Source organism: Zeus faber (genome assembly GCF_960531495.2).
Source record: "Zeus faber genome assembly, chromosome: 22".
Classification (NCBI taxonomy): Eukaryota; Metazoa; Chordata; class Actinopteri; order Zeiformes; family Zeidae; genus Zeus; species Zeus faber.
In genome coordinates, this window is record NC_137209.1 from 9,289,348 (window position 1) to 9,312,298 (window position 22,951).

General features: G+C 47.3%; 2 protein-coding genes across 2 annotated transcripts in view; one reads left to right on the forward strand and one right to left on the reverse strand.

The window, feature by feature from the left end:
• Positions 1 to 1,329: 1,329 nt before the first annotated feature.
• Positions 1,330 to 6,642, reverse strand: plin2 (perilipin 2). Its single transcript, XM_080023769.1, has 8 exons — positions 6,613 to 6,642; positions 6,455 to 6,494; positions 5,537 to 5,732; positions 5,046 to 5,128; positions 3,808 to 4,060; positions 2,921 to 3,099; positions 2,607 to 2,723; positions 1,330 to 1,887 (listed from the first exon to the last, which is right to left on the reverse strand). Exons 2-8 carry the CDS (start codon positions 6,479 to 6,481, stop codon positions 1,486 to 1,488), a joined length of 1,257 nt encoding a protein of 418 aa, XP_079879895.1. The 5' UTR covers positions 6,482 to 6,494; positions 6,613 to 6,642; the 3' UTR covers positions 1,330 to 1,485.
• Positions 6,643 to 16,042: 9,400 nt separating this feature from the next.
• Positions 16,043 to 22,951, forward strand: part of LOC307246834 (ADAMTS-like protein 1) — a 113,690-nt gene continuing 106,781 nt past the window's right edge. The window contains exon 1 of the mRNA XM_080022863.1: positions 16,043 to 16,121. Within this exon, the coding sequence (XP_079878989.1) occupies positions 16,077 to 16,121 (45 nt within the window). The 5' untranslated portion in view covers positions 16,043 to 16,076. The remainder of the gene's footprint in view (positions 16,122 to 22,951) is intronic.

A 22,951-nucleotide genomic window follows, 5' to 3' on the forward strand; every position in this document is an offset into this window, starting at 1 on the left:
GCTGTAGGTTAAGACAAGATGCTTTTATTAGCAGCACTTGTTATTGGTATTTTGTTGCTGCGACTTCAAACTTGTCGTTTACTTTTTGGAGCAGCTCTCCAATTTATTCTCACTTTTCACTTTCTTTGCTCTTTTTTTTGTTGTGATTTTCAGAGCTTTCCTTCTTGGTTTGGCTAGTTAATTTGAGTTTCCCTCCGAGGATTAATATAGTGTTATCTGTTGGCTTTAGTGTATTTGGGGATTGATTTGCTGCTGATAACATGGCTGGCCAAAGTTCTCTTACTGCTTTGGTCAATTTTATTTATTTTTTTCCCCTCAACAAACACTGATATTGCTGCCCTGCGTGTGCGGTGGGAGAAACTATATCTGCAGAAAATCATATCGACACGACGAATTGCGAAGAAGGTCACCAGTATGGCTGTGAATAGCCTGAGGTGCAGTACGGATCTTTGCACACCCTTGCCACAACGGAAAGATTGGAATTGAGTTTGGTTCAAGGGAATTGGAACCCCCTGGGAGAAGTTTGGAAACAAAATAAAACACAATGGGGATAGGTGATGGAATTAGTTAATGAATCAAGTGACTTGACATCAGAAAACAAACGCATGGATGTGGAGGCGAGTAAATCACAAGTGTATGCTGCTTGCAAAGCACATAGGCAACCGATGGGGTTAAAACTAACGCAACATGGGGAGATAGACGCACACCGCTGAATTATTAAGAAAGCCCGGCCGGCCTTTACATCTCCCGAAATGTTCTAAGAAATGGGGGAGTGGTTTTGGCGGCGTCTGCAGGTAAAGAGCCAACACTGGCGACCGGGAGGGGACGCAGCTGCAGGAGATGGTGGTGATTAGGAGACTTTAAAATCTGCTGTGGTTTCACTTCTCTCCTGACGGCTGGGCTGGGCTCCCAGTCCAGACTGCGCCCAACATTAGTGAGTGTTTGTCTGAAAAGACACACATCTGGGTTTGTGTTTTGAGTCAACACCCAGTTAAAGCTGGTTTGTGTTCTGCCTTCCTCCTGGTCCATCTCTGCTTGGATCTCTGTTGAGAAACCGAGGGGAGTACCCTGGTCCGAGGTAGGGCAGCTCTCACTGGAGTACTGATCCAGATGCTCACTTAGCCCTTTGGACAGGAGTTTCTAATTTAAACTGGTAACAGATTCTCCATAGCCAAGGACTGATTGTGATTCATTAAATTCCTGAGTAGTGGGGGCCACCTACGTCGGAAGTCCGCTCGGACGATTAAAAATGATTGTCTTACCGGACTGCAAACCCAAACCTCAAAGTGAGTGAACGATGTGAGGATTCAAAGGCACAAGAGACAAAAGTTGCCAAATATCAAATTTTATTGCGGCATATGGAACTCATCAGATTTGATCCATCTGTTTATACTGTCATTAGAATGTGTTGAATGAAACTACTGCGACTAGATATTCCCACTAGGGGGTGTCGGGTGTGGAATACTTTCTTTCTTTTTTGAGACGTCACTGGATAAACATGTGCTTCTGGGAGGCCAGCGGCTCCATCTCCGTGCAGGGCTGGGGGCAGGGGCACTCGGAGGGCGGCGCCGGCAGCCGGGGGTAGAAGGGTCCGACCAGCCAGTTGAGCGGGGTGTTGTTGACCACGTAGTCCATGACGTGGTCCAAGGAGTGCTTCATCCTGCCCAGGTGGGCGCGGCTGCTCGCCAGCACGCTGTCGGGCAGGTCCCTGAAGACGACCACCTCGCTGAAGCCGGCGTAGACGTGGCTGGCGGAGCGGCTCAGCGACAGCACCTCCTGCTGCACGTGGCCGGGCAGGCCCTGCAGCCCGGAGGCCAGGACCAGGCACGTAGTCTGGAGCTGCTGGGTGAGGGAGCAGGCCAGGGCCAGGGTGCGAGACTCGATGGCCTGGGTGGAGACAGGAGAAGGAGGTAAGAGCTGGGGATGGTAGCTCAGGCGGTAGAGCTGGTGGTCTAGTGATCTAAAGGTCGCTGGTTCGATCCCAGGCTCCTCCTGCTAGCATGCTGTAGTGTCCTTGAGCAAGACACTTAACCCCTAATTGCTCCTGATGGCTGCGTCCGTCAGTGTTTGAACAATTGTAAGTCGCTTTGGATAAAAGCGTCTGCTAAATGACTAAATGTAAATGTAAACAAGAAAGTAAAATGTATTTCGTGTGGTTTCTTCCATAAAGCTCCATTGTTTAAAGTGGTATTTTATTTTGCTAATAGTTTTTATTTTTATTTTATTTAGCTATTTGAGCTTTTATTTAGCACGAACATGAGGTTCTCTATATGCCGCTTCCACTGTTGGTGGCGGGGTCCACCTTTCCCGGCAAGGTGTGAAAAGCAGCCGCTGACAATTTGATAAACTCACCAAAAAGAACAACACACTCCTTTTTAATGGAAGAAATGTCCCCAACCACTTCAAGTGACCTCAGAAAAAAACTTTTGAGAAAACAATTTGACAGCCTTGGAGCGAATACGAGGGTAAACCCAGTCCAACGTTGCAGGTTGGAATTGAATCGTGGGACTCGCAGTGTAATCCACTCAACACAGATGATCTTATGGATTTCCACTTTAACGTCTACGTCAACATCTGGGGTGGCCTTTACTCGAGCGGCAGCTCACCTCTGCTACATGTTTGTCATTCTGGTTGGAACTGGCAGACGTCCATTCCACCAGGAGGCTCAGTTTGTTGTACACCTTCTGGTTGGCCCCGTCAATGTTCTTCCTGGCGTAGTCGATCTGTCAGCAGAAAAGTCAGGACTTAAAAAAAAAATCCATTTAAGTGACAATTACTGTGTTTTCCCCCTCCATGCATATTAGGTATTAAGGCCTGCACATCCACCTTTTTGACTTTCTTCAAGGCAAGTTCTCATCATTTGATGTCAGTATTTCATTTCAAATACTGTAAGTGAGTATTTCTATTCCTGGAGACCCACCAGGTCCACGGTGTTGCTGAGCTGGGCGATGGACTCCTGGCCGCGCTGCTTGGCGTCCTGCACCTTGGCCAGCGCCCGGCTGTAGGCCCTGGTCCGCAGTTTGGTGGAGAGGGAGCCCAAGCGGACGTAGTAGCTTTTCTCCTGAGCGTCCAATCCTCTCTCAGGCTTCTCCTCCAGCTCTGTCACAGGCAGAGTTTCCGTTAGGAAAAAATTGGCGCCGGTCGACGTGTCCTGGGAGATTTAAATTTCCCGGACAAATTATTTTCACCGGATAGATTTAAATATGTCGGACTTCGACAGATTTTTCCCGGTCAAAAACCCGCAATTATCGGGTGACGGGAACGCCGGTCACAAGGGAAGCCGGCGTGAAGTGGACCAAAGCCAAATGGCGTACATTTGACTTGATAGTGCATGAGGGAAAAGGTTGAAGATTTGGACATGGTTTCAAGTCGCTGCGGGCTTGAATAGCACAAAGAAGTTTATCCACAACCTCTACACATAGTTCCCTGGATTATTAAAACCCCCTCCCTCAGCTGACTTTCAGCCGTTTTGTTCCTAGAGACTAATGCGTGACATTGTAATTTCACAGGAAATTTGATCAGTTTTTAAAGGAAGGCTCTGTTTGAAAAGCCGTTGGTGAAGTTAAGTGTCCAATGCACAGGCAGCATGTGTGTGTTTCACGAACATTCAAGTATGGCAACACTACTTCAATGTGGCAATACAGGGGTCGTGATTCATTATGTATCACGATACTGTAAGAACAGAAGTTACAAAAGACCACAGGTTGAGAAACCCCTTGGCAATAAAACGGTTTTGTACAAGCTGAAGCCTTTCACATTTAAAAATTTGCGATTAGATTGTTGGTTATAAGGTATCTAGTCTCCTACCCAGCTCGTCGGGGGTCAGGGGGAGGTACTGGTCCACCAGGTTCTCCGAGGTGCTGAGGGCCGTGTCCACTCCACTGAAGACTATCCTGCCCACACGGCTCTCCAGCACCGCGCTCACGCCGCCGCTGACGGCCGCCCGGGTCTTCTCCACGCCCCCGTGCACGGCGCCACGCGTCCGGTCCACCACACCGGTCACTGTGACGGACACGGCGTCCTTGGCGCTGGATACGGCGTCCTTGGCGGTGGCCACGATCTGCAGGGGGCAAAAGACTGATAAGTACCGCTGGGTGGAGATGGACCATATCAATTGTTCGCTTCTGGGATCTTTTACCAGTCCAATATCAGGCAAAAAATAGCAGAACAAAGTGACGAGACAAACTCCTTGTATATGAAAATGTACTTGTACCGAATAACCAGATTCTGATAAAGAACATGTCGGATATTTGAGAAACCACACACCCAACTTATTACCTTTTTATTATATAACATTAAAAAGCAGATCTTCTAATGAATTTAAAATTGTTGAAATAATCAGAATCAAAGAATCGGATCATGTCAATCACTATGTTCTGTAGACGCCATTCTATCGCTCTCTGTCCACACTGATCAGTAAAAGACGGGAAACGGTCAGCGGATTTAATATGAATCCATGTGACTCGTTCGAAGAGACGATCTGTAGTACGACGACGTCACCCATTAGTGGGCCACCACGTCCCAGTCATATGATGTATTCATTTATGAGTTCTGGGTAATAATGTTTAAGGCCAAATATGTATGACCGGACACGTATTATTGCGCTAACTTCTTGGCTTGGTCTGTGTGGAGGGCAGTGGGTGATGGGGAACTTTACTGCCAGTTTACTTGTGTAATCTAGTCTGTAGACGTGGCATTAACTGGCTATCTAGGCCTGGGTGTCGAAATGTAATAGTTTTATGGTCTCAGCTGCACTCATAGTGTCAGAACATTTGGTGGCATTCATTGACCAAAGTTGTTACTCTCTCAAACTAGCTTTTCACAATGTTCACAAGTTGTCTGTTCCTTTGAATTGGATTCTAGGCAGAGATGGATTTTAGTTAAAAAAAAAAAAAAAAGGTTTATTGTGAGACTTATTTTAAGTTGCTTTGGCGTCGGTGAAATGACGTAATGAAGTATGACCTTGAACCAAGTGTTTAAAAACCACGAAATAAAAAGTTGTTGAAAGAGAATAGCGACGGAGCTCAGCCCTGCGGTGGTGGTACCTCATCAGATGGGCGCTGGAGGATCGGCAGCGTCTGCTCCATCCTGTCCAGGCCTTTGCACGCCAGCTCGTTCGCCATGGCAACTGCAGGGGAAACGCACAGAACAGATCAGGGAAATGATCCCAGATTTCTATAAAGCCCTGTTGGACTGCAGAACAAGTAGTCCAGATAACTGGGTGAAAGGGTGAGATGGAATGTGAACTTCCTGTTTAGACATCGGCTTCATGACTCAGTCACTAGGAAACGGAAACTCTGAGTTTCATAATGACATAATGAATCATAATGAATGATGTGACAGAAGGAAACATGTGAAAGGAATGAAAGAATGAATGGGTTATTATTCTAAATAGAGAGGGATGCGTGATGTTGAATGAAGTGGTTATTACTATAAAAACACGGTTTTGGATGAAGTGATTATTACTCTATACACGGTGTTGGATTAAGTTGTGATTGCTCTAAAGAGCATGTTGTATGAAGTGGTTATTGCTCACTCTGAGGCTCCAGCTTGCCGATGACGGGCCTGGCGGTGCTGAGCGCCACAGAGGTGATGGAGCGCACGCTGTGCTCGGCGGCCTCGCACACGGAGCGCAGGTACGGGTGGGTGTCCTTGGTGGAGCAGTACACGCTGGACACCAGGCCGCAGGTGGAGCTCACCAGCGGGAGGCTGCTCACCCTCTCCACCACATTCTGGGGAGCGAATTAAAATATTGTTTGACATACAGAGGTTTATCGTTATTCTTTTAAGGTTTGTTGTATGTTGCCATTTTTTTCTATTTTCGTTGATTGTTAGGTTTGTTGTACATTCAAGTTGAAGTTCAAGAGATTATATATGCAGTGAAATGTCTTGACACCCGGTGACTACGCACGATAAGCTCTTAAAATACAAAAATGTGCATAATATTGTGAATTCTATTTTGTTGATCTTTAGGTTTATTGTTTAGGTTTATTTTTTAGTGGATTTTTAGGTTTGTTGTATATTGCCAGATTTTCAGTTTCATGAATCCGTACACACTCTTGCTTAATAACACAATAACTGAACGACACATTCACGATTAATCCAATTCACTGACGCAGAAAAAAATGATTTATGAACAAAAAGAGTATTGATAAATAAAATCAATAAATATGGATGATGAACTTAGACGTCATCAACTCAAATGTAAAGACTATTTAATGACACTCAAGAACAACACGTATCCAATGTAAAATCCCAGTCACGTTCCACGTTATTGTTACGTTTAAAATACGTTAATACTTCAATTTGATACTTTGGTTTTTAAAATACTTTATTTTACTCTGGGATTTCAAATGAACCGAACTGAAGTGTAATTTAGGAAAAAATAATTTTAAAGTCAAATACAACTGATTCGACGATCATTCCGCATAGAGAAACGAAAGAACGTTTTTACCTGACGAGACACGACTTCAACTGCCATTTTTGCTCAAAACCTGAGGAATACAAGAGGTAAACGTCGTAAAGTTTACAGAGATGAACAAAGACAAATACTCATCGTATAAACATCTGAAAACTACAAAGCAGACGTCATCCCGTTCGTTGGGGTCTTACTCTGCTTCCAGTCGGGCACCTTGCGAAGCCTGGGGCGAATGACGCGCCAACTCCCGTTGGTCCAAACTTATATTCACGTGTTATCGCGGGAACTCGCCGAGAACGTGACGCGGGCGCCGGGAACTTTTACTGGGGCAAAGGTGAAGGAGGCGGCTCAGCGCGGAGGAAAAACTGTAGCAACTACAAATATTTGTAAACTTTTAAGGTTTAATCTTCATCGGTTCAAGTATTTTTTATTTATGTATTATTTATTTGTGTTATTTGTTTATTTATGTGTTCATGGTTTCTCAGGCCCTCTCTGTTTTAGGTCCCATTGTCTTGTTTCGTTCTTCTTTTTAAAGAGGAACATTTATTTTTATTTTTTCCCCCCCGTCAACTACGAAAATTAATAAAATATTATTAATAGGCTGGATGTTTGTTCTGCTTCATGCGCGCCCACCATTCAAAGGACATCCATCCCTTTGTGTTGATTACGCACATTTTGGTATTGTTTAGTATTTTTAGAGCTTGCAGAGCTTATTGTGCATAATCACCGGGTGTCATGACATTTCACTGCGTATATGCATGACCGTGCGTACGCGTATGTGACAAATAATCTCTTGAACTTGAACTTAATAGTTAAACCAAGGCGACCGTCGGAGGTGGAAAGTGTGAGCGTGTTGCTTTTAAAGCACATTCGTTCACACATGAACCATGAGTGAACGGAGGGAGGACATAGGCATCTAGTAGAAAAACGGTACAAAGTTCATTTCATCGCCATAAAGATAGAACTGTCCATGTTTAATCGACATGTCATCAGTGCCTTGACCCATGAATGCAGGTCACGGTTTTATTATTATGATGCAAGCCTTTATATATAGCCGTAATACCTTACACGTGTCCAACCAACAGATCAAGGGCCGCGATTCGATCTGAATTAAAAATAATAAAATGAAATAAAGTAAGTAGAATAGATCTGGATATATATATATATATATTGTCATTTTATACGTGATGTTATTTTATTTATCAAAAGGTGTCCTCTACTATCAGTTTATCTCCCTTGGTTTCCTATTGCACCATAATCCACGTTGTTACATTCCAATTTGGTGATGGTAAAACTTATTAGATTTATAGCCATTGTATCATAGTTTACTGGTATATTTACTCAGGTGGTTCAGGGTGGGGTGCGTTCATCGTCCTCATGTGGCTTCTGCTGCCGCTTGGGAAATGAAATTTCAGCTGACTGGAATGCCTGGCCTGGCTGGTTTTAAACTTTGACTTTTGGAAAAAAACAAAACAAAAAAAAAAAATGGAGACTATGACCTTGAAATGAAAACAGAAAAATGAAGGTGTTAGAGTTAAAAAAAAAAAAAAAACATACATACAAAACGCAACTAAATCAAACGTTATGACAAATGTTTAAAATTGTAAACATTTCTGGAAAACCCCCCCCCCCCGAATAAAAATATATATACAGATGTGTAAATAGTAAAAATAATAACGACATAAAAAGTACAACTGTCTCTCTGCCTCCCTTAGATAACGAACAACGCCAAGGTTACAGCGTTGAGAATAACCAGATGGATACAGTGAAAGTCCATCCTTAAAGTCCATTTTAACACAGGTTAGGGCCAGACAGGCATGTATACTGATAGGGCAATGATTTGGATTTGGTTTCAGCTTTGAAACCGCTAACACCCATCGAGCTTTTCTGTCATAACCTGAGTCACGTCTGCACATTGTGTCATGACATTTCACCGCATATATGTATGACCGCATATGTATGTGGCAAATAATCTCTTGAACTGGAACATGCAAGCTCTGCTTGTGCTGTCCGAGGTGCCTACATTATAATCACCACTGGACGGCGCTATTGTACTTCTGTTCGAAAGACCAAACCAGCCCATTTTCATATTTCATAATATACTACATAAACGCAATGTGAATTAAAATGTTAACGCTCATGCTGAGATACAGGGAAATATTATAAATGACAAACTGAATGAATGAATGAATGAATGAATGAATGAATCTTAATAATCGACATCATTCGAGTACAGTATTAAAGGCTGGGTCATATGAAAATATTACAAATTGAAAAAAAAAAAAGTATCGCTTGTACAGTTATGACCACGTAATTCTGACCACTAGATGGCGCCCCTGAACATAAAGTCTGGCTTTGCGTTACACGTGGAGTTCTCTTTTTTATTTTTTTTTTAAGCAAAATTTTAAAAGCGAAAAACAAATATCACTATGCAACATCCCAACAATAACACTTCCCAAATGTCAAAACAAAGTATCTTAATTTCCCATTTTTAACTGAAACTCTGTTCGATAAGGGTTGGCCTGACAGTTCTCGTTGAGTCAGCGTTGCCCAACCCTCCCTTCGTGGACAATATTTCAACACCATGTTTCAATGCGAGCAGAAACCGTTTGCAGGATTCATGTATTTTACAAACCCTTCTGCCGTATAAAATATTTCCCCTCGAGTTACAATCATTAACTATTTACAGGCCCTGGGTCAGGACCAAAAACACTCTTCCAACTTCTTGAATGACTCGGGCAAACTCCCACCACTGAGTCCCTTGGAGTTGACATATAGGTACACAGGAGGTACACAGGAGGTACACAGGAGGTACACAGGAGGTACACATGAATTTGTCCAAATCTTGGCGATCATCTGAGAGAAGAGCTGAGCCGGCAGGACTCCCAAGTGCTGCCGTTTGAGTCCCGATGACACCATCCAACTAGCTGCTGGGGTTCCTTTGAGCAGATGATTGGAGGAGACATCCCATCCCGGTGGGACTCAGCGGCTCAAAGAGATGAACTGGATCAGCTGGATCAGAACCAACCCCCCCCCCCCCCCCGGGGCGGGTAATGGATACCTGCAGGCGACTGGGAAAGTGTCGCACCTCCAGATCACACACAGCGTGCAGAAAGACGGCAGAAAGAGGGAGCGGGGGAGGCTCATCGAGAGGGGGGTTGTTGAAGAAGAGAAGAAAAAGGTGCGGCTGGAATGCTTTGGTCAACTCTACCCTCACCCCAAGCTGGGGGGTAGGGGGGGGGGTAGGTAGGTAGAGTTTTTCAAGCCTTTTTTAACTCTTAATAAGAATAGAAATAGAAAAAAATGCCAATACGAAAAAAAAAAAAACCCAAACAAGATTTCTTATGTGGACTAGCAAAGCAGGCCTTTGGGAAATGTTCCCTTTCTAAATCATTTTTTATTATTTTATTTTATTTTTTTACAAAAGTCAGTGGCCAGTTACCGAATGACCAGGTTTAGCCTCCTTCAGTGGAATGTCGTATTTACTATGATGTGTCAGCGGTTGTAATTGTCCTGCCTCAGCGTATTGCGTCAAGTAAGAGAAGGGTCGAGTGACCGACACGGTGTGTTGACCTAATGATGTCACCCATTTTGCCTCTGACTTAAAAATGTCAAATCCCAAACTTCGTTCATAAAGTGGCATCATTAACCGGACACAATTTTTCAATGCTTTAAATTACGTTGAACAAAAAATTTTAAAATCTGAAATGAATAGAGGGTAGAGGTGAAAATCAGAAAAAGGGCACTTTTCCCTGCAACCCCTGCACTCTACAGGGGCACTTTACACTGCCTTTTCTATCCTAAGCCACTCTAGAGGGCACTTTACGCAGTTTCCGCTCTTGGAGGGGTAACTTAGAGCGAACTTTACACTGTCTTCTCTATCGCAGGAGCACTTTAGAGGCCACTTTACACTGCTTCCTCTCTTGTAGGGGCAACCTAGAGGGCACTTCACACTTTTCTCTATAGTAGGGGCACTCTAGAGGGCACTTCACGCAGTTTCCTCTCTTGTAGGGGCAACCTAGAGGGAATTTTACACTTTTCCCTATTGTAGGGGCACTCTAGAGGGCACATTACACTATTTCCTCTCTTGCAGGGGCAACCTAGAGGGCACTTTACACTTTTCCCTACCGTAGGGGCACTCTAGAGGGCACTTTACACAGTTTCTGCTCTTGTAGGGGCACTCTAGAGGGCACATTACACTATTTCCTCTCTTGCAGGGGCAACCTAGAGGGCACTTTACACTTTTCCCTCGCGTAGGGGCACTCTAGAGGGCACATTACACTATTTCCTCTCTTGCAGTGGCAACCTAGAGGGCACTTTACACTTTTCCCTCGCGTAGGGGCACTCTAGAGGGCACTTTACACAGTTTCTGCTCTTGTAGGGGCAACCTTGAGGGAATTTTACACTGTCTTCTTGATCATAGGGGCACTCTAGAGGCCACTTTACACTGTTTCCATTTTTGTAGGGGCAACCTAGAGGGCGCTTTACCTAGTTTCCTCTCTTGTAGGGGCAACCCAGAGGGCATTTTACACTGTTTTCTATACGGTAGGCCCACCTAGAAGGCATTCACTGCAGTCGCCCCCCCCTGCACTCCTCTGCGCACGGCACTGATTATTCAGTATCGTTTTGATGGCTCCGATTCACAACACCCCCCTCGCCTCCAAAGTTGATCTAAGCGGTTTGCATTCTGACCTCAGCCCGACCCCCAAATATGTGGGAATGAAATCCAGGCTTGATCCAGGCCGGATGATGACTTCCTGTCATGTTGAAGTCACCGTTACTTCAACCCCTTTCAACAAACATTCGATCCAAACAGTGCTAGCTGCAGTAACCAAGGAATTACAGAGTGGCGTAACAGGCGCTCTGCGCACCTGTCGCACGTAATCCCAAATAATGACCCAGGGTTGGGGTAAACCGTCCACAACAATCCCCCAATGGGAAGACCGGGTTGGATAGTGCAAATTCTTTTTTTTTTTTTTTTTTTTTTTTAATCAATTTTGATATGAGTGAGGGTCCTCAATATGATTCTACAAGTGCAAGGAAAATGTGTTATCATTCCGAAAGCATATTTGGCATATTTTCAAATGAGGATGTATGTAATTAGTACATAAATTAGAGTTAATCAGTACCAAAAAAATACAACACACTTCATCACTTCAAATACACTTTAGAAACACACTTTAAATACAAAAAATGTGGGAAAAATAATTTGAAATACTTCTAAAAATACAAAAAATATATAAATATCCTGTACTAAATATAACATACAATTTCTTGACACCCTTCTACCCCACACCGGTTTTACAGATGGAAGAGTTTGGAGCAGATTCATAAAAATAATAATAATAATAATAACAAAAAAAAAAGAAATTCTAGTCTATTAATTGTCTGTCTATCTATCTGTCTGTCTGCCTGCCTGCCTGCTTGACTGACTGACTGACTGACTGGCTGTCTGTGGTGGCAGGTGGTTCCATTTGGGTTTAGGGCCACCCTGTACCTGCAGGGGCTGCAGGGGCCTGGGAGCTTTTCGGGACGGAGGGAGAGGCCGCGGAGCCGACACGGGGGCAGCTGACGGAGCGGTGGAGCCGCACACCAAACAGCTGCTCCACACACATTCCCTTTCTTTCTGTTCTTCCTCTTTTATTGTCCGCCCGGTATGCGCGTCACGTACAGTAGTATGGAAAGCTCGGAAATTGGTTTAATTCGGTTTGATTTCTCTGTTTTCTCATCACAGGTCGACAACCGAAGGGACCCTCGAAGACTGGAGGTAGGAAGGGGCTTCTAGAACACGGGTATTTTACAAGATTGAATAAAATGTTGCACGATGATAAATGTGAAGAATAAGTGCTTAAGAGAGAAAAAGTGTGAGAACTTCTTACTTAAATCAATAAAATCCCAAATCATAAAAGCACGCACGTAATAATCAATAGAGTAGAATAATAAAACGCCACGCTCATAAAATACTTAACATTTAGAGTAAAATACCAGGTTCCAAAAGCATATGCCACCTCTGGAATCTGGCATCTCCTATAATATTAACCTTAAGATATATTATATGCCTCAATGAAACCCCCTGGATATTAGACCCGGGCCCCGGCTGGTCCCTGGCCGTTCAACACGGCGGAAAAAGCCCCCAAGCGGCCGCCGTCCGTAGCGAGCGTTTTCCTCGTCCCCATCGACAAAAAGTCAAACGCAGACGCTCGGTTTGGTGCCTGCGCCACTAACGCACGAGCGCCGGGTCCGAGGCTGGGACCAGGTTTTTCGAGGCTCCACGCCGTCGTCGACTCCCTGCTATGGGAGTGCGGCGAGAAGGGGTTGGAATCGGGTTTGAGGGTTGTACGCCATGATTTATGGATCGGGCTTCCAGCTGGAGTCGGGGGAAGAGGGGAGGAAAGAGGAGACAGCGAAAGAGAGAGAGACAGGGAGGGAGAGAGAGGAGCTGGAACGGGGCTTCTGTTCTTTTCTGCTCCACTTCAGTGTACCCGGGCACTTATTGACCGATCTGGTTAAATGAAATCGATCCCGGGGGATGTTTAGTCTTCCTCTGGCCCGGGCTAATGCCTCCTGCCGGCGATCATCCCGCCAGGGGCTTAGCCAAAAACAATCTGCGTTCTTCATCCCCCGGGCTCAACTCTTCCTCTGTCGTCGGCTTGAGCCCCGGCTTGAAAGCTCCCCCGGCGAATCCCGTTGCGTCAAAATAATAAGGGAACTCTGCGAGGGGATGCAGGAAGACTTGGGTTTCGTTCAACGGGCCTCTGAGTTCTAGGGCGATCCATCATTAAAGTGGTAATCCGGGAGATTATTTCGTTGAAAGCATCCCATATTCTATCTTTTTTTCATTTTTTTAAAGCTGGTCCTTTATAAGGAAACAACCATTCCAATGCATTTGAGTTGGGACATGTGCAGTTTTCCATTAGTGGGTGGCGGGGTCCGCCGCCATTTTCCCGGCAAGAACGCACCGATCGCTTACCCGCAGGAAGCGAGAGGCAGCCGCGGTGACTTTGGCCAAGCGGCGCAGCGGCTTGTGGTCAGTAACGGTTCGACGTGGAGGAACTTTCCACAAGAGAGAATGGAAGAAACATCCGCCCGCCAGATTCGGCGACAGCATCTGAGGTGTTGCGGATGCCGCCAGTGGGGTGTCGGGGCGCCGGCCCCTGTGCCTCGCCCTCCACCAGCTCAGCGGTCCTTGGTACACCGTGGCCCATGCGGCGATCCGAGCATTTTTCGCTTCCTCCAGGGCCTGTGGCACCACACACACACACACACACACACACACACACACACAAGCAGGAACACAGACAGTGCGCCAAATTCAACCAATGAGGGATGAGCAGCCAATTTTCGGAGCGCCGGGTGCGTGAAATGAAACGAGGCGAGGCTCTTCTTCTGCGGAGGACGTTTTTTTTTAAGGGGGGGGTGGAAAAAACCGAGCCTCCTCGCAAAACGGCCGCTTTTAAAGGCGGAGCGGGGTCGCGGCCTCTTTAAACACTCGCCGTGGCGGTGCGAATTGGAAAACAAGCGCGCTTGTGTCGCGCTCCATCAGGGGCATTTTCCTTTCGCTGGCATCCGGCGAATTCCTCGGCTCTTTGAACACATGTGGCACAGCTTTGAGTCTCGGGCCGAATATCGCTGATCAAACAAGTGTGTTTGGTGTCGACTAAAAGGGGGACAACCGTGTTACTCATGAGAGGGGGGCCTAAATAAGCGGCGGGGACCTGCGCCGGCGGGGTGGGGGCTTTGGCCTCGAAAAAAAACCCCGCCGCGCCCGCCCCCAGGGAGACGGTGTCTCAGCCCTCTTCTCCTCATGCACGTGTCCGTTCACACCTGAAACGGGGGGGGGGGGACCCTCCCCAAAACGGGCGGAGGCGCATCCAGCGGCGTGGATCAGAGCCCTCCGATAAAAGGACTCGGAACCAACCAAAATATTTCCTTTCGCCCTCCCGCCCTCGTTTGTTTTCCCACGCAGCCAGAGACGTGTTGATCAAACATCCGCCAGACGCTGCTCGACCCGTCCGCTCCCTACAGCATGTTCTTTGCCCCCGGAGGAGGGGGCAATGGGAGGGGGGGGGGCGTTAGCAACTCTTGCTCTGGGCACAAGTCGATTGGTAGCCGCTGTCAAGGCGACACGTCCACGTCTCGGCCGGCGGGCGAGGACCCCGGGGGGGGAGGGCGGTCCGAGGCTCCGCCAGAGCTTTTCCAAATCCTCGCTCCCCTTCAAAGACACTGGACCTTTTCACGGGTTGCACAAGCAGATAATTATTATAATTTAACCCCCTGAAGTGGAACGGAAACAATTCCGACCCCCGCCGCCGAACCCCCCCCCCCCCCCCCCCCCAGGTTCGAGACCACCCCCCTCCCTCTCTCTCTCTCCCCCCCCTCCCCCCTCTCTCTCCCTCTCTTGGTCTCTCTTCGGGAAAATAACATTTACATTCCTGCGCTTGCCTTGTTAATAGAGATTAGGCTGAATCCGAGGCTGCGTGTCAGGGAGTAATTCAGGTAGCTCATACCAAACATACCTGTGCTATTGTGCGCCTCTCGGAACGGTCCCGCTCGGGCCCTTTTGAGCTTGGCTCAGAACAGAAGTCATTTTCTGGGAGCAGAGTTATTACGGTACAGTGGCACTGGACAGTTTCAAAAGCAATAAGCTGGAGGGGTGGGGGAAGCCCTGGGTACTGCGGGGCCGGCTTTAAAGGAGCTAAGTGTCTCCTAAAAACGCCCCACCCAGGCTATTCATTTTAACAGGCAATCATTTTCAAACTCCCCCAACCCCCTTGGTGTTGGAGATCTGAAATCGAGTTTAAGTCCGAGAATTTTAAAGGAGTGGAGTTGCATTGATTTTTATTTTTTATTTTTCCCAATCCCAGCTGTTCGCGTGCCTTTGAAAACTGATTTCAACACTTTTCGATTTTTTATTTTTATTTTTACATCACTTTTAAAGCCCAGTAAAATGAACATATAAAAAAAAGAATCCAGTATGTTGCTGTGCCCCCTAAAAATTCACATAAGCTTTCTTTATTTCTCTCTCTCTCTCTCTCGCTCTCTCTCTCTCTCTCTACCCCGTTCTACCACCAAAGGAGCCAAAAGTGACATCACATTTTTTTTTTTCTCTCCTCCATTTTCTTTATTTTTATGTAACCTTTATTAAACGGAGGGGGGGTTTAAGGGTGCAAATAAAAACAACAGCAATGATGATAATGACTATAATGATAATAATCATCATGATGATGATAAGAAAAATAATAAAATAATAACAATGATTATAATAAAACAATAATAATAACAATAATGATAGTAATAATTATAATAATAATAATATTATTATTATTATTATTAATCATAAGGATAATAATCATGCATTTCATTTCTTCTGGGATAGTGTTTCTTTAAAAGGGTGTAAGGTGGGTGAGCCTCCTCCCGACGCGCGGCTGGTGCGCAAACATAAACGTAGAAGCGGCGTGTCGGCGTGCTGCGCGCCGCGGAGCTGACGGAGCAGCTCCTTCTTATTAGTCCGTTTTCGTGGGTGGGTGGGAGGGTGGGGGGGGGGGGGGGCGGGCGGTGTCGTCCGGGGCTGGCGGGGGTGCAGGGACCTCTTCCTCAGTGGGAAACATCTCTCCGCAACTCGGCCACTTGCGCGGTGGACAACTTTTTTTTTTTGGAAATGACACGGAGCGTTTTCCTGGTTCTGCTAACGGTGTGCGTGAAGGTGAGGCTCGTGGCGCGTCCGCTCTCTTTATGCGCTGTTGTCTAATGTGTTTACTTTCCGATTTACTCGTGTGTTCGCGTTTCTTTTCAGATTTATTACACTTTTTTTTTTTTTTTTTTTTAATTCATTGAAAAGAAATTGGGGGCTGAGGGAGGGTCCCCGTTAAACTTCGTGTAAATCATGAAACAACAACAACAACAACAACAACAACCAAGAACGGCTGTCTTGGCTGTTTTGTTTCATTTTAAGATCGTGCTGTGTCATTAAAAATGAGAATGAGGCTGTGAGCACCTGTTGCCACGGCGACACATCACACCTTTCATCCCCATCTCATTCCATTTGACTCCCAGGGCCGTCTGGCATCTATTTTGATTATTTCAAATACCTACGGCGTCTATTATCTTGACCATTTCAGATCTCCATTATATCTATTTGTCACTGAGTATCAATTTGTACTGCTCGATAGATGTGTTATGTCCAGTATTACAGACCGCCTGGCTTATTATGACACTGATTTGCCCTCATCCAATCAGGGCGAAGATTATTATTTTTTTTGGAACAGGTCAAAGATGGATAAGGACTTCCTGTACATGGTGGCGGTGGTGTTTAGGGTGCCTTAAGGGCCAAAGACACGCACACTCTGGAAACATGGAAAATGGTCGTAGCATGTAAGGGTTGTTCATGTCGAGAATTTCCAAACATTTTGGGGGGACGGGTCATTACAGTCTGACGCTGTATAAATACACAGTAGAGAGAGAGAGAGGGAGCGGGAGGGAGAGAGAGAGAGAGAGAGAGAGAGAGCGAGAGCGAGCTCCCATTCCTTTACAGGGTTGTACGGGTCATCTCGGATCAATCGACTCAGTTCTCACTCATTATTGGTGGGGTTGGGGGTCGGGGGTATTGACAAAGGTCCTCCCTTTTTTTTCTTTTCTTTTTTTTTAAAGGTCACCCGTGCATTGTTTACGCAAGCTCCTGTTGCATCGAGACCGAGGAACGTCTCCGAATAACGCTGCGCGGAGCACAACAGATGGAACAGAGAGTGTGTGTGGACACCCCCGGTGGATGAATGGGAATATTCGTCCTATCTTATCTTCCTTATCAGCGCTTGTTAGTGACACCTCCTGAACATCCTATTCAGACCGGTGTTTTTCTGTCGCTGCGCTTGCGGGGTGTGCCGTGGAAAATGTTCAAATCTGACAAAAAATAAAAGTAAGAATCGAAATTAGCTTTTGCGTTGCAAGATCAAAACTGCAAGGCCGCACAAATTAATCTAGTTCCAGACCCTTTTTTTGAGGTTCCGGTCTTGGCCATTTTCCGACTCTTTGTCCCGCTCGATTCAGTTGGTGCCATGCACGGCGAGCGAGGCAGGACCTCCCCGTGAACGACGGACGAGAGTTAATTAGAGTTACGGCGTTTTCGGCGTATCCGGCCCTTTCGTCGCGGTGTCTCCCAGCTCGCGCTGCATTTCGCAGAGTTGTTCGCTATGAATGGACGGTTTTGCCGCGAGCACAGATCTAGTGGTGGCAGGATAGCAGTGTAGTGCGGTGGTGTCACTGATGAAAGGTCGGGGGGGGAACACGGGTGTCGGACGGACCGCCCGGCGCCGGCCAGATTTGCGAGTTTTTGAGGGCTTTTGGAGAACACGGTCGGTGCTGTTGATGGACATTATCTGGGTCCTAAGCGTGATGCATGTATGCCCTCAGGAAGGGGAGCGGGGGGTGGGGGTGGTCTCCGTCAAAATATATAAAGTCTCATTGGAGCCAAATCAAATAAACCGCTCTGCAGTCGCCTCTGGAGCTCATATTCAGTGCCACATAATGCGTTCGGCCGGCCGCAGCCCTGGTACGGCGCATGAATAGCCATCTGTGAGTGGATTTATCAAGCCCTGTTTCTCTGTTTCATTTGACTAATTTCAGGAGAAAAAAAAATTCCCAAATCACCACTTGTGCCCCGAAGCGCTGGATAAAATATGGGCTCCGGTCCCACAATTATAAGAAGGATTATAAAAAAAAAAAAAAAAAGGAAAAGAAAAGCAGGCATATGGTCAGTGAGTCAGTGGCATGGTTCAGATGTTTGGAACTCGCTGTTGGCGCCCAGAAGGGAGTGGGTTTAATTCCCATATGTTACACTGAACGTTGTCCCTGATGAAAGTGCCTTAATACACCAAATGACTGTACTTACCCTGATTAGTTGTTCGTGCTCCAAAAGCATTTAAGATTTCATACACACACTCGCACACACGCGCGCGCGCACACACACACACACACACACACACACATGCACGCACTAATACACTTCTGTTATGCGACAAGTTGAAATAACTTGATTGTTTGGCCTGCCCTGCGCTGCGCCGGGGATGGGATTGGCTCCCGTTTTCTCGAGCAACGGTTCCCGAAAAACTTCCCCAGCTGTACGGGGGGAAAGTCGGCACTTTTTGTTTCTCTCTTTTCCAACATGTGAAGACACACACACACACACACACACACACTCATGGGTGTGCGCGCGTACACACACACACACATACACACACACACACACACACACCAAAATGACCCGACACTTGGCTTAGGGGGCTGTTTCAGCAACAACTGCGGGGCTCTAGTCCCTCCATAACGGCCGCCAGAGCAAAGACAGTCAAGTATCCGAGGGGAAGAGGGTGACGCGGTGGAGGGGGATGGGGGGCGGGGCAGGGGGTGGGTGAGCCCTTGGGTCGGCGGCTGTTTGGCGGTCGTGCTGCGTGTGATTCCTGCGTGTGGGCCAAACGGCCTCGGCGGGCCCTTCACCCAGGAATAGGCCGTCCTTTGTGGGTGACATAATGACACACATTGAGTGGTTCTTGGAGGCTCTCGTTGTTCTCACTCGGCTTCCTCCTGCCTTCACGGCGATAAAAAAAAAAAAAAAAAAAAAAGAGCTGAAAAAGGAGACTTGGGGCAGGCGGGGTTGGGGGGCGGGGGGGGACGACAAGCAGAAAGCCGTGGCCTTCAAAACACATCAGTCCGTCTCTCACAGAAGCGATTGGGCTCATGCTGTCCGTAGGAAAAAAGACCCAAGCCGCAGAGGGGGAACAAAAAAAAAAAAAAAAGCTGTTCAAAATTTGGGATTTGGACGGATTTAGTTCTCATGGTTATATTTGACACAGATTTCCGTGCACATCATTGTATCTGCTTTTGAATCGAAAAATCCCGTTGTTGGACATCCCCATGGTCATTAAAACTGTGATACCACCCTGAAACCCCAGTCTTCAAATGAAACTCCTTTCAGATTTGATCATTTATTTAGGCAAACCCTTGCATCAAAACATGACAAAAACATAAATTTCACAATGAAAGGTCAAATATATATATATATATATATATATATAGATATAGATAGATAGATATATAGATATAGATATATATAGATATATAGATATGTATGTATATATATATATATATATCTGTATATATATATATATATCACTCAGCCCTACGTTCATGTCGAAATCGTTTTTTCTCCAAACATGTCACGCAGAATGCTCTACCTGCTTCCAACCGCTGTTATGTTTGGAGGTTGGATATTTCCTCGCGCGTTATTTATTGTAGAAATGGAATATTTCCCCGGCGGTAAATCTGTCTTTTATGCCGGGGCTCGAGGGCTTGTCTGGCAGGGGGAATCAAAGCGTGGCGGCGGCGCACGTTTGCTTAGGCTTTCCTGGACCTGGCAACCCCGACTGGAACCTACTCCCACGTGTCGTGCGATTCGCGCCTGCAGTTATTTGTTACGCTCACGTCTTAAGTGGAGTTATTGTGGAACGCCGGGTAAACGTTTGTCACCGGGGCATGGCGGTAAACGCGGCTCATATTTGCAGTTTTAATCGAACGGATAATGTACAGGACAGCCAGCCGGTCATTATTGCAAAAATAACCCACCTCAGTAATGAAGCATTAATAGCCAGCTGGCTGCACGTCATCCCGTCTTAAACAGCTATGTACTAAATAAAAAGCATATTTAGACAGAATTTTTATTTTGAATTTCATAACGAGTACGTCTAGTTTAAGAGCTTCAGCCAAATGGTAGAATATTTTCCCGACAACTATAACATTGCTCTCCATGCGACGGACCTCCTGAACCCGTTGGTGGATCCCCGCCGCCGACCAATCATAATCGAGTATTCCGCAGAGCCGTGTAATAACGCAACTCAACATGCACCATCCCTGGAATGGAAACACCACTTCGATACAGCTACATCGCTGTGGTTTTTGGCGGGTACGTGATAAAAGACGCCATCTATCCGAGAGAAATGCAAGATGTGCCTCACTCACTTCGGCGCCGCTTTCATTGGCGGCCACGTTTCACAGTTTTACAAGTCTTTCCCCCCATCGTAGGTTTGTGTTTATTTAGCCGCGTCTGGGCTCGTCTCGCGCCGGACTGAACCGATGCGTTTCACCGCTTCCCCTGTAAAACCGAGGATCCTCCTCAGAGCTGGCGCATCGGAGCGCTGCTGGAGGCGTGGCGCCGGGCGAGCCGGGTCACCGCCCCGCTTGTGGGCAGGTGTTTCTGTTCGAGGGCCCCGTCTCCGTGCATGCATAGTCATGGAGACCTCAGAAGGAATCCAAATTAGCTGTCGTTCGCCTTTGTTGCGGACACAAGTGGAACGGGAAGCGAATTAATCTGCTCCCACGCGAGGAGTCGAAAAGGGAAAAGGCTTCAGAGAACATCTGGCCGGTGACGGATGGATGGAACCCGTTTTTTTTTTTTTGGAGCGCGTTAACAAGACGGAGTGTTTTTAGTTACTCCGAAAAAGCCCCCATACTCATCTCATTGTTCCCATCTGGAATCGGTACGGGGGTCTTCCGGACCAGGGGCAATACGTGCGCGCTCTTGCGCTGGGAGGTGGATTTTGTGTCCCTACCTGTGACTACGGTTTCAAATAAGTCTTGAGTGGAAATTATTCGGTGTCTCGTTTGTCGGAGCGTTTCTGCTTTTATTCGGGGCCGACTGTCGCCGTGGCTCCAAACCTTTTTTTCCGATGGCTCCGATGGATGTTTCCGCGTGAGGAGAGTCTTTTATACCGATCCGGCATGGAGGGGATGGCTTCAGCCAATGGGGCGATGGGGTCGCCCGAGGAGCGTGGTTGGACGCAAGAGATGAAAATTGATGAGACTCTGCTCCCGATCACTCAGGTTGAAAAAAAAAACCAAACAAACAAACCCTGAGTTTTCCCTTTAAGGAAAGGGAGACGCGCCGCACTCGGTTCGGTTCGATGCAGGAAGGTCTCTCAGGAGACGTTTGGTCGTTGCCAAGACGTCGGATCCTCCTGGATTTTGTGTCCTTTCGCGCAAACCTTTTGTGGCAGCGAGAAGAGCTGGAAGCCTCCAATTTTAAACCGACATTCCAATTCCAATCGACGCTCATTCCAATTTCATTATTTTTGCCTTTGCCGCGGTAATACTCGGGTACTGCCGGGACTAAGTAGGTCGACGGAACCGGCGTTGTTTGATGACATCGGAATACTCCCCCCCCCCACCCCCACCTTTTCCATCCGCTCGGTCCACGTGAAAAAAAAAAAAGAACTGAACGGACGCCGAAGAGTGGATCCGGCTTTTGCAGTTTGCCTATTCCAAATCCCTTTGGAACTCAATATTGTTGTTTCCTTTGCCATCGCTTGATGCTGATCGCTAATAACAATGCGTGACGGAGCGGCCCCAAGGAAACGGCACCGCTCAGTCAAATCACGCGTTGGCGCCCGGCCAGCGTGTGAGCAAGAGAGCATGTGGTGGTGATTCAGGATCCCATCAGAAAAGCAGAGGCTTAATGAGCCTTTGCGGGTTTTTTCTGTGTTGATCTGAGGAGGAAATGGAAAAGGCCGATATGTCCTCCTGACACCCGTTGTCAAACACCCCCGTCGGAGCGGGCGCTGTCGGTGAACCGCCGCCAGCATGGGGGGCGCCGCAGCGGCCCGACGACCCCCCCTTGCCGCGCTCGTCGAGTTTTCCGGTGTCGCAAAGTTTCTCACGGACCTCACCCATCGGTGATGTACAGTAGTTGACCCTACAGTGGTGTGTTCCAGGTGCCCCACCCCCTGAATGGTTTAGCCCCCCGGTCCATCCATCGCAGCTTGAAAGCCGAGCCCCCTGGCGTCCCGCTCCGCTGATGAAACGTCCCGGGCCCCGTCCGCACCACGCCCGCGTTCCTCCTCATCAGCGTGATGGAGTGTTGTTGTTGTTTCGTCCTCGTTGCGTGTTCCCGGACGCTCGTTCAAACTCGCTCATCTGGACTCCACATTCCCGCTTCCCCCGCTCCCGCCCACCCGGCCTCCCCCCCCCCACTCCACCCCCGCCCCCGCCCCCGCCCGGCCCACTCTCAGCCACCGTGGAAGCCCCCCGGAACCCAGATCGGCGCTTGCTGTCTTGGCCGTCCACGCGCGTGTTTATCTCTGTCGGCCGCTGTCCCGGCCCTGACCTCGGAGCGGGTCCCGGAGCGGGATTTTCAGCGGGAGTGGCGTCGCTCCGGCCTCCTCCCTCCGACGCCTAATTAGAGGGGAGAGACGTGTGTGTGTGTGTGTGTGTGTGTGTGTGTGTGTGTGTGTGTGTTTGTTTGTGTTGTGTGTGTGTGTGTGTGTGTGTGTGTGTGTGTGTGTGTGTGTGTGTGTGTGTGTGTGTGTGTGTGTGTGTGTGTGTGTGTGTGTGTGTGTGTGTGTGTGTGTGTGTGGGTTGTTATCGAAGAGGATCGTCAGGAGGGAGGTTGGATGCAGTTCAGGCTGTTCCTTTTTTTTTTTTTTTTTTTTTTAAGGGGGGAAGTGGAGAGGAATGAAAGAATGAAAGAAAGAATGGAGATGGCACATCAGAGAG